We start from the raw sequence: 12,954 nt of genomic DNA, 5'->3' as shown, positions 1-12,954 counted from the left end.
ACATGACTATATCTACATACATATGTGGATTAACTAATAATTATATCTGTGGTCACTGCATGTCATGTTATTGAAAACATTTAGATCTTTAGTTCCATCTTCTAGCATAGGCAGCACAATGTTGGCTAAATTATTTTCTATCTGGAGAATCCCAGAGTTCTGGAGCAATGCAATTTTTTCTATGGGAGCTCAAGACAGACAAGAGTGCCAAGCAGGTAAAAGGTCTTTTCCTTCGAGAGGGAAAAGGCATGCCTTCAACCAGGACTCTGTGGCACTCAGTGAAGGGTGCACCAATGGGCCAACAATGGGGAGGGCCTTGAGATGGACATCCAACCATAGATAAGTAAAAGGTACCCCCCAGGTGCTCCTTCCTCCACCGAGAAGTTGCCTTGGAACAAGGCTGCATGACTTGGCAAATGGAGCATGGGCTGGATTGCGGTCTCTGGGGCAAGGACTTTATGTGGAGTGCCAGCTGCCTAACTAATGCAACAGCCACGTCTCAGAGGTCCACTAGCCTGACCTGTGCAGCTCATGCAGTCAGGTAAGCTTATGCTAATGTGTAGAGGAAAGGCAACCTTATAAGCCCCAGGCAAATGTTTAAGGGCTGTCCAGGCTATTCCTTGGTAGGTCAAGAAGGGTGGGGTGAGGCATTAGACTTAATCATAATAGTGTTCAATACCCACCAACTTCAAATAATTTTCAAATAAGCTGCTAGATAAGCAGAAATGACTTATGATGTTAATTTTTCTTCACAGAAGAAACTGGCTTTACTAGGTAGGAGTTACCTAAATGTGAAAATTTGGGAAGTTTTTGGTCAACTTCCACCTAGTTTCCTATGCCTCAGGTGCTCCTATATGACCTTTATGAAATAGGTGTAACACAAATTTTGTATAATGCTAGCATATGTAAGTATTATTTCTACATGACAATGATGCCTACCTAAAAGTAGGATTAAAATAAATGTTGCTTTTATGAAATATAAATATTAGTTTTAAAATCTAATTTAAAACCTCATAGTTATAAGACACTCTTTTACAGAATAGATGTAGTTGTCTAAACTAATTTAAATTTAATGCTTTTTGCCAACTACAGCACAAAAAGATGACAAACAGACAATATCCAGAGAGCCTTTGCTGAACTTCAGTGTAGCCACAGAATGAGTAACTCAGAGCTAATTACACTGCATTTTTTCCTTTACTCAGAAAATATCTAACCTTAGTTATGTTGGCCCAGAGGTAACATATTGAGCTTTTGAAAAAAATCTTTTAAGTATTGATATATCAAAAGAGATACAGGTACTGGTGCCATTACAGGGAGCACCTTACTGGTGCTCTAAAAAAGTATGAAGGCATGTGAGCACGAATTGGAACATTTCCATCTACATTGTAGCAAAGACCCTCACATCATAAGTTTTTTGGCAGCTAGAAGAGGGATTAGCCCTACTTTTTAAAAATTTCATTGAACAAAGACAAGAGAATCAAGAAAAGAAATCTAATGCTCAGTTACAGGCACATTATGCCTATGAAAATACAACTAGGATCTTAAAGCCATACAGAAATGTTATTGTTTGATTTTTTTCTTTTATATAGTTTTATGTCCCAGCCAACAGAGGAAATTTCCATTATAGCATCTAACAGCAGTATTTACAACGCATCCAGTACTGTAGAACCGAGGGATGAACAGAAAGTGATGAAGTAACTGGCCTTCTGCCTTAACCTTGAGTAGCTGCAAGCTGTTGACAGTGTATTATTTGCTTTATGGGAATTAATTTCATCTCTGGGTCATTCCCACTAAATCAGTATTGGGGAAATCTGTTTTGAACATAATTACAAATAAAATACAATAACCATTATATATTCATCTTATTACCAAATTTGGGCAAAATCTGAAAAGGAGGGGTAATTTTTATTTACTGATTCTTTCTTTGTTCTCTGAAGACACTGAACAGAGTACACATTATGTTGTGTTCCTTCTTTTCCAATCTCAGTGATAAATTGATTTTTTTTCTATGCTCTGTATTTAACTCATGAAATGGAAATTTTTAATAAAACTATAGTCTACTCAGGTAGATCACATTTCTAAAACCTGCATCATACATGTAGAAACAATCTGGGGAGTGGGTACAGTGTTTTAATATGCATAACTGAAATTCTCTGTATGTTATGGGACATTTCAAACTTTTAAAAAAATTTTTACTTTTTAGTTTTGAAATAATTGTATACTCACATCTACTTGTGAGAAATAATAAAGAGAATCTGAATACCCTTTTCCAGTTCCCCACAGTGGTAATGACTTGCAAAACTAGAGTACAGTATCACAACCAGCACACTGACATAGATATTGTCAAGATGTACAATATTTCCATCACCACAAAAATCCCTCCAGTTACCCTTTTAGAGCCACACCCACTTCCCCTACCATCCACCACTCAATGAGTCCCGGCAGCTACTAACCTGTTCTCCATTCCTATAATATTTTCAAGAATGTTTTGAAAACTGTTATATACAGTGTATATACAGTGTATAACTTTTGGGGACTGACTTTTTTACTCTGCATGATCCCCTTGGAGGTACATCTTCATTGTTGTATCAATCATTTGTTTCTTTCTACTGCCAACTAGTAAATCCTGCTGTGGATGGACCACAATTTGTACAACAATTCATCCAAATGTTTTACTAAAACTGGGGAAATCTATAAGAAAGAGACTATATATAGTCATCTGTCTTTACATTCTTCTTTAAAAATTTTTACTTAATTATTTTCTATTGAACTAACAATGACTAGCAAGCAATTGAACCAAAAGTAAAAATACTTTAATGATGAAGAAGGTCTTTTTTCTGAGCACTTCTTAGAGTTACATAATGTCATGTCCTTTAATGTCATGTCATGTCCTTTAATTTTTAGCCATTCTTTTTACATTTCTATAAAACATTTTTTCCTTCAAGGTTTGGGCTTAATATTAAAATGACAATTTCATTTTTTATTTTAATAAAAAATTGTATTTTGTATTGTTCATAACACTCAATAAACAATCCAATGTGATCTTGTCATTTCCATACACACAAATATTTTAATGTAATCCCCTAACCTTCAAGTTAAATTTAACTTGAGTGCTAGCATAACACTTAAGTACCTTCACGAATTACCTTCTTTCTACTTTTTTGGTCAAATAATTTCCCACAGCTTGATCCTCATATTTTTCACTCTAGTAATAAACATTCTCACTAACCCCAGGGCCTTTGCAACTATGCATATCCCTGGAAGGCTTTTTACAATTCCCCATATCACTCTGTATGGTGTTTTCTTATTATCTAACCCCTACTAGGTGGATAGTAAATTTTCTAAAAACAGAAAGTACTCATCTTTGAATCATCCAGCAAAAGTGCAAGTACAGTCAGTATTGGTAAAGGAATCAACAAATGAAATATAAACATGTAATTCAAGCTCAAAGTACTTCCTGTACTAAGAGGTACATCTCAACACTGTGTTTCCTAAGATGGTAAAAAATCATGTGCAAACTAAATGAATAATTATGGGAAATAATTATATATGGCAAATCTAATACATAGATTATTATTTAGGTGTTAAATTCAAGTTTATAAAGAGTTTATATTAATATAAACATTCCTATTAATTTAAGTAAAGAAAGCATCAATAGGATACAAAATGGCACTAAATATTACTAAAACAAAGTAATGCAGAGAAGAGCAAAAATATATTTTGGTGCGTTTTCTTTGGCTAATAACATTTACTTTGGTACATGCAAAGTGCCTGTGAAAGGGAAAAACAGGAAAAAACCCAGCACCCTTCATAAGATACAGGTATTAGTATACTGAAATACTTCCTCAATTTGGACCCCCAAACTTGGATGCCTCCTGAGAACCTGGTCATGGACAAGAAAGCCATGTCTAGAAGATATCACAATACAAGGTTTACAGCATGAGAGTCATAAGCTAGCAGGATTTGGACTAATGTGAAGAATGTGGAATGCTGACTTATTTTTTTTCCCCTTCAAATTGTATCTATTCAGATTTCTTAAAAGCATGTTTAACTCTTCATTTATTTCAAAACACGTTATTAAATTTGGGGGCCTTCATTCAAGGTTTTATTTCATTAATTCATCTACTAGATAAAAGTCCTAGAGTAATGCAGTTACTGTATATAGTATGTGGAATGCTAACTCCACAAAAAACCATCAGATATTATGGAATGATAGATCCCTGATGCCTCTGAAGACCAAGATCATTTCAAACAGTCTTTTATGTCAAAAAAATCCTTTATCCACTGACCCCTACTTCTAAGGTGCCAAAATAAATTTAAAACATCCCTTCAAAGATTTTTAGATATTTTAGAACACCAATGCAAAGTAAACATTTATTTCACAAATATGTTTTACGATGTTTGAAAATAAAAGGACTAATATCAATGGCCAATGCTAAAGTACAAAATGATATATCCATTCAAATTTTTCTGGAACTATGATTTGAATTTGACAAGATCGTGATGAAAAGTGTACAAGTTAAACTGCTGGAAAAATTTACTTGAGATCACCAGCATTACTAGGTATTTTAAATTAATATTTCTTCTAAAAGAAGAAGTTTTTATATCTTAGGCTTTTGTTATCTTGTAACAACTGGTATTAATAAATTAATAGAAATGCATAATCAGTTAACTCTTATTTGGGTAATTTTAAAACTTAGTTTGAGATACTGATGTAAAAGATATTGATAAAAATTTAGCTACTGGACATTAGGTATTTTTTTAAAATTTCTTTTTCCCACTTATTTCCGGAATGTGATGCCTTAAAATTGTATTCAAAAAAATAACATGTCGAACACTGAAATTTTATACTGCCCTGTGATACTTTATTTGCTCTTTCTTGCTTAATATTTCTGTGAAGTAGAATAGTTCTATTATTCCTCTTTGCTGCTGAAGATAAATTTTACATGAGTCTGTTTCCAATGTTCTGTGCTTTGAACTTACTCTCATCTAATTCATGAATATGCTGAAAGATTACAAAGCTCTTTCTGGCTATAAAATCGACGAAACGGAGTCAGAAATAATGCGATTCTTGAAACCTTGTCCATCCACTTTATTTATGAACTGCAAAGGAAAATAATATCCAAATGCCCAGAAATACTTTGGCATTGAAATGAATATACGTCCTATTAACATAGTCAGAGATAATTGAAAACTGTTGACTAAACACAATGGAACAGATTTGAGAGAGAAGGTTTATTCAAGTGCAAATCATATAGAGATTGCTTATAATTAGGACTATTTTATAAAATAAGTCATTTGAAATAAAAGTAAGGACATATCTAAATTTTTATTTAACATATTAAATAAAACATCTCTTTGAATCCAAAGAAAACCTATGTAGGGTTCCTTTTTATCCACGGCCTCTCCAGCATTTATTGTTTGTAGATGGGAGTGTAAACGGGGACAGCCCCTATAGAAAACAGTATGGAAGTTCCATAAAAAACTAAAAATAGAACTACCATATGACCCAGCAATCCCTCTACTGGGCATATACCCAGGGAAAACCATAATTCAAAAAGACACATGCACCCCAATGTTCACTGCAGCTCTATTTACAATAGTCAGGACATGGAAGCAACTTAAATGTCCATCAACAGAGGAATAGATAAAGAAGATGTGGTACAAATATGCAGTGGAATATTAGCCATAAAAAGAAACAAAACTGGGTCATTTGTAGAGACGTGGATGGACCTAGAGACTGTCATACAGAGTGAAGTCAGAAAAACAAATATCGTCTATTAACGCATATGTGTGGAATCCAGAAAAATGGTATAGATGATCTTATTTGCAAAGTATAAATGAGACACAGACGTAGAGAACGTATGGATACAGAGGGGAAAGGGGGGGTGGGAGGAACTGGGAGATTGGGACTGACACATATACACTATTGATACTATGTATAAAATAGATAACTAATGAGAACATACTGTATAGCACAGGGAACCCTACTTAATGTACGGTGGGGACCTAAATGGGAAGGAAATCCCAAAAAGAGGGGATATAGGTATACGTACAGCTGAGTCAGTTTGCTGTACAGTAGAAACTAACAACATTGTAAAGCAACTATATTCCAATAAAAATTAATTAAAAAAAAAACAAATAAAACCTATGTAATCTCTAAGGGACATGCTATACATACTTTGTGGAAAGAAATGACACCGAACCCCTGAACTGCTCTTGAAGGAAGTATATAACATGGAGGAAAGAAGACTTGAACTCTGGAGTCCTGGATTCTAATCTTGGCTCCTCCCACATTGGGCCTGTGACCTTGGGAAGTCTCAATCTCTAATGCACTTCACTTTTCTCATGTTAATAATTATGAAGTTATGCTCAAGAATATCTAAAAGCCCTTCTGACCTTGAAACTAAAATAATTTACATTGAACCTCTATTTCTTAAGGCCTGACAATTGACAAAACATATTCTAGGTTGCAATTAATGTGATTTTGGAAAAAATTTTTAACCCTAAAAATTCGCTTGTTCAAACTGAAGACTGACAAGTTCTGTATGTTTACTTCTGAAGCTTTTACTAGACCACAATTATGGCAGAATGAAAAAAAAATGAGTATAATAAAATTCACTGGGCAAACACTTTCCTGTCTAGAGTCTCAGATGTAAACAGATTTTAATGACTGCCTTTCAGTGCAATAACAGGAACCAGCAACCTTTTCGTTGCTCCATTTCCAGATAACCCATCACGGAATGGCAGCTGAGTTATATTAAAGAAGAAAGTTCTAACTCTGTGGATCTTCACTTTAAATGTGTTTGTTTCTATTTGTGTTTTTGTTTTTTTATGGATAGGGGATGTGAATCAGAACGCCTTAAATGAAATGGGCCCTGACATCAGTAAGAAATGGGAGAAGCAGAGGAATAGGAATTTGGGTGTACATGGGGTCATCAGCAGGAGAGGACTGAGGACACAGGATCCCAAGTCACATGGTGATAATGGGACCCCAGGGAAACATGGCCAATGAAAATTTCATTGTGCCAAGGGTGATTGCTACAAGCTTTTAAATTGTGAGTGACTAGAAATCCTTTTGTTATAATTACTCTGTACCCCTGGGAGCAAAGTATGCTCTTTATAATGTCTCCCTTCCCCTGCCTACCATGTTGCCTTTGCTCTGGTGACCCCAGAGCTCCAAGTGCTGCAGCAGAAGTTGTTCCTCCCCAGCCTCCAAACCTCTGGATGTTCCCGGTACCCTTTTCCTCTCTCCTGAGGACACTGTTTCTTGCTTCCTTTACCGCCACCAGTGGGGTGGCCATTTTCTTGCTTACACCCCATACCTTTACATCTAGAGAGCATGGGTGTCCATGCCCCTCGCTGTCACCACCAGACCATTCTCCTTTCCTTCTTCCTAAACCTACAGCTTTGGAGCAGACTATGCAGTGCAGTCCCCTTCTTGCTGTAACCGAACACCAACCCCTGATTCAATCTCGCTTTTTACTCTAAGATTTTACCTCCTGGATTATTGTTCTATTTTCTAATACTGCTCCTAACACATTTTTTTGGTAATTATTATAGCCATTTGAACGATTCTTCCAACACTGAGGCCTCTCAGTTCCGGGCACACTTCTCTTCCCAAAGATCTGTACTTCCACTTCACAGAAGCCACTAACTCTCCTGGTCTTGTTATTACTAATAACTATATCCCCTCCATACCCTTAGCTCTATTTTCTGTCACCATCTCCTGTATTTCCAGCCCTCTCCCTTAAGTACCCTGAATCTAAAAGTTCTTTAACTCCACCAGGCCCTAAAATCCATTAGTGCTACCACCTTTTCACTGTCTTTCAAAGTCCTTTGTATTTTTAGTTTCCTCCTTATACAACTAAATTCCATGGCCAATCATTTTCAACTCCTTACATACAACCTCAGGTCAAGCGGATTCTCCTTTTGTTTTATTACACTCACATGGCAATTCCAAAACTTGTACCACAAGTGCATCTGTATGCTGTACATAGCTGGAGGGTAAGTATCATTATGATATGTATGTCAAGCTAAATTCATGACTGTCAACTTCAAGTGGACCATCAATGCTACCATAAAGTCAAAATACATGTACCATTTCATTCATTCTCTCACTCTCTTAAGTGACCACTTCACATCTCCTCTCTTTTCAAAATTCTCATATCTCCATTCTCACCTTTAATAGCAGCAAAATGGCCTTTACTGATAAAATAGATGCAACCAAAAGAGTACCACCACAAGTTTCCAACATCTGCTTCTGTTCAAAATACTGTATTTTCTCCTGTTACTAGTGATGGGCTCTCCATATTTCTATCCAAAGCCAACTATTCCATTCCATCCATCCTGCCAACTTAAGGATATCACTCCAGAAATTTTTTGCTCTCTCCTTTGCACCACTAGTTTTCTGTTCTATTCTAGAAAACTCACATTGGGAAATCATCATGTATAATTTCCCCTATTAAAAACAACAACAAACTCTTTGATTCATATTCCCTTCCAGCTAATGCCACATTTCTCTGCTTTCTTGTTTCAGCAAAATTTCCTGTTACCTTTAGTCCTTTCTTCAATTCATCACATGCTATTTTCTCTTGAATTCACTTCACTTAGTCTTTTGAGCCAAATCATTAAAAGTAATTTTGACAGAGTCATCATTGACCTCTATGTTTCAAATATAAAAATATAATATCTTTTGAAATACAATAAATATATTTGAATGTAATAGTCAATTTCAGTGCACATTATTTTTGACTTATTAGCAGCTTTTGATACAGTTGATCATTCTCTCTTTCTTGTAATAAATACTTTCTCACTTGCCTTACAGAAAAGCATTCTCATTTGCATGTTTTTTCTCCAATGTTGTTGGCTACTTATTTTAATATGCTTTGTTGGTTTCTTCCCATCTCTCTGAACTCTAAATGGTATAGTGTCCCAAGTAAATATAAAAGTGTAAGTATATGACATAACAACCTGTATGGTGTCTAGGGCAGCCCCCATAAGTGTTAATATTTATGCAAAGCAATGCAATGAGTGACCATATTGAGTGACATATGTAACAACTGTACGTAGCCTTTCTTCAATTCATGCCAGTTTTTGCTGCAAAATAGTTCAGGGATTTAGGCACTAAACGTGTCGCAAAAAACTTTCAGTTTCCAATCCTTTATGGAGTTTGAAATTTTAGATAAGGGGTTATGGACCTGTCTTAATTATCAATGGTTAATCAGAAAAGAAGCTGTTTTGGAAAGGTAAATACTGAAAAATACTTCACCTCCTCCACACGTGGCATCGCAATCTTCCCAGCCTGTGTGTGTCCACATGAAAAGGGGTTCAGGTGCTTTGGAGCTCTGATTCTCTGGTACAGGGTCTGACGGGATAGTGTATTCATAATGAAGACCATAATTCTGGTCTTGAAACAGCAGCACCTATAATATATAAAAGTGATCAAGGCAGATGGATCAAAGTAGAGCATATTCAATGTAAAGCATAAAACTAAGGATACGAATACCTTAAAATGCTTTTTGCATGGTGTGCATGCTCCTTTAATACATAGTAGACTTGAGATATTATGCTTAAATGTTAAAATTGTCCTGCTTCTGAAATCACTGGAGTTACACACTTACCTTTGAGCTAAAGACAGCATGGAAAACATAGGCCACCTGAATAAGGTCAGAGATACCACATCACTTTCTCCCAAGTTGATGGACTAGACAGTCTCTCAAAGCATGGTACAAGTATGAGATGACTTTAGTAGGGGGGACAGGGACATGTGTCCTACATAACATCAAGATATAACCCACGATCTAATATCAAATGAAGCCGTTCCACTCATATAAAAGAGAAAGATGAATAATAAGTCGCTGTGTCAACAGAGGAAGAGAAGATTTTGGAAATCATTTCACTCCATAAGGGCAGAGAACTTCTAAGCCAATTAGAGGACAAGAATTTTATTCCATGTATGCTTACAGTTTAACTTTGGCAAGGTTACTAATTTTCCATTTATAATAAAGATCATTTCCTTTGAAAAGAAATTTACGTTAAAAAGAACTTCTAACTGCAAATTAACTTAATAATGGTACAGTTATGTACACATATGTAAACAGTGTAAGAAACCATAAAGGATGTATGAGAATGATTGAACTTTGGGCTACATGGACTAAACCATAAGCAGGGACCATGTCTGCTTTGTTCTCCCATGGTACCCAGTATCAAGCTAAGAACTGCATCATCATGGGCAAGCATACATGTTTTAAATGAAAGAAAAATACCTGAAATATACTCATTTTAAATAAAAGAATGAATGAGAATATATGTTTCTTTATAAATACATTTTCACCAAATATGTCAAACAAGCTCATGGAATATATCACTTCTATGGATCTGAGGATTTATGGAAGCAGTCTATATGACACGCTGTGATGTATAAAAACATATATATCTAAATTTTAAATTATGTTGAAGTATTAGAAAACTTAAATATTTAATCTGTATCAAGGTGGTTGTAATGACAGGTTACAGAGTTAACACTTAATAGGAAAAAATTTAAATGAGCCCAGGGTTAATTTTCTTTACTTCTTTTTCTTAAGATTCTGCCTCAATATATTATCAGAAATACTAAGATACATTTTAATATGTGGATTGGGGAACTAGTATGATGACATTATAAATCAACTATATCAACAATAAAAATAATACTTTAAAAATTCATATATACTAACATGCTGGATCCTACTTCTAAGTATATCACAGTGCTTATTTTGGCTTTAAATATCTCATTTCATGTTGCCAGTGACTTTTCAGCTAAATGAGTTAAAAAAGAGAGAGATGGACTCACCTTGTTTATGGAAATAACCAGACTATTACATGATTTTCAAATTGATGAAATGAACATATAAATAAATTATTTGCCAACTTATTTAATTAAGTGAAATCATGTCTTTTTTTCTTAAAAAACTACCTTTTCATCGATAGAACTTTAGATTGTCCTTGAATACCTAATGCCATTTAAAATAAAGACATTGGCTAAAAAATCATTAGCTCTTTCTTAAACCATTTGAACTTGGCAGTATTCTTTGCAAGAAGGAAAGTGCGACCGCGTTACAGTTGAGGGGCACATACTGAAGCATGGCAGCAGAAGGTATTGCCTTTCAAAATTCAGTACCAGCTTTCAATCTGTAATAGTCGTTAAAGAAAAATATCTTAGAAGTGCAGTTTTCCTTGGATTACTGAATAAATCCAGGTCACACAGATGCCTTCTTTTAGACATAGTTCACTGACTTTAATTATGTTTCATGCTTCCAGGAAAAACCTTAGTAATTACCAGTCAGATTAAGGATTCTGCAGCAAGGAAACTCCCTCTGCCCAACGCTGAGGTCTCACATATATTGTTTTAAGATTCTGAATTAGAGGCTCACTAAAAGAGCCTCAGTCTTCTTCCATTAAAAAAAACGTAGTTTACATTAATGTAATAAGGGAGGCAACCTGATGGCGTTTTCTGCAGCCCAATCATTAAACAAATGTTTGTTGTTGATAATGTTGTTATTCTAAGTGACCCAGTCATGGAAAGAGCCAGATATTGGTCATACAATGTTTGTTTAGTCATTTTTTTTTTTTTCCTCTCTCCAGATGGCAGAGGGCACAGACTGGAGTTTCCAATTTAAATTAAATAAAAGGATCCAGAGGAACTGTGGGGGAATGAACAAAATAATTATTTAAAGTATATGCATACTCATGATCCAAGGCTGTCTGGTGTAAAGAACTTAGATTTAAGCTTTGCATCAGGAGAGGCAGCATAGAAGATGGATTAACACCTAGTTTATTCAAAGCTAAGTAACTTACTGGGAGGCACTGAGCACAGTATTTAACCTTTTACATACTTAGTGTTTTCTAATCTGTAAAACGGAGTAATAATAATACATACTACACAGGGTTATTTTGAGGATTAAGTGCTATGATGAACATAAAGCACTTTTGGATAGGGTCTGACTCTCAGTGCTTGATGGTGTATATTATTACTAGTATTAAGATTCGGAACAGAAGGCCCCCATGCAACTCACCCTGCTCCCCTTATGCATATTCCTGTTGGTAAAGTCTATTGACTGCAGTTCTCTAAAACATTCTTACTTGAAATGTGGTCAGTGGACCAGCAGTAGTGGCATCACCTGGGAGATGGTTAGAAATGCAGGTCTCAGGTTCCTCCCCAGAATATGCATTTTAACAAGAACCCCAGGTGATTTGCAGGCATGTTAAAGTAGGAAAAGCAAATGGGCCAGTATGAGATTTGAACCTCTGGCTGCTATACTGGCAACACAGATGTCTCCAGTTGAGGAAGAATTCAACTTTAATTGTGTGGAGATATTAAATAATGTGGCACACTACACTCCAAATAAACAGTCAGTTGGCTGTATTTTAGAGTTGTTTTTATGTGTGGACTCAAAGAGGTGTTGAAGTGTGTGAATCTCAGACTTTGCCACCAGAAGAAACAACTCCTGAGCCATTAGCATTGACTGCAATGATCAAGGTCAAAAGAGGTATGTGAACCTGCCATGAGCAAGGGCGCAGAGCCCCAATGTCCTGATTCTTTCACTCCAAACTCAGACCTAGTCTTCTGCTACATGGTAAAGAAACTTATTATCCCAAGCATTCAAATTATCATAATTCTTTACAGGAATCACTTAACCTAGTAAGAACACAATGGGGTAATTGGAAGCCTTGTTAGATATTTACCAAACGTTTTCCCCTGGGACCAATACCATTTTATCAAAGGTATTTTATACAGATTCAGGCAATGCCCATTTCACAGATGTATGAAATGTTACGGTTTGCCATATTATAGCACTCTCTTTATAGACATCCACTCTGGTTAGTAAACATATGCTTTTAGGGAAAGAGGAACCTTATTGCCTGCTAATTCACTTCTACTGTGAGTCTGTGAATTCCCTAAAATATCGTGTT

The 12,954-nt window shown here is 35.5% G+C and overlaps 1 protein-coding gene across 1 annotated transcript in view; it reads right to left on the bottom strand.

Moving 5' to 3' along the window:
* ADAMTS19 (ADAM metallopeptidase with thrombospondin type 1 motif 19) overlaps positions 1-12,954 on the bottom strand; it is a 280,962-nt gene that overhangs the window by 41,711 nt on the left and 226,297 nt on the right. Inside the window, exon 18 of the mRNA XM_070045097.1 lies at positions 9,272-9,425. Within this exon, the coding sequence (XP_069901198.1) occupies positions 9,272-9,425 (154 nt within the window). The remainder of the gene's footprint in view (positions 1-9,271; positions 9,426-12,954) is intronic.

The sequence above is a fragment of the Globicephala melas genome, chromosome 3, assembly GCF_963455315.2.
Source record: "Globicephala melas chromosome 3, mGloMel1.2, whole genome shotgun sequence".
NCBI classification, from domain to species: domain Eukaryota; kingdom Metazoa; phylum Chordata; class Mammalia; order Artiodactyla; family Delphinidae; genus Globicephala; species Globicephala melas.
This window is presented reverse-complemented; position numbering and strand designations above follow the sequence as displayed.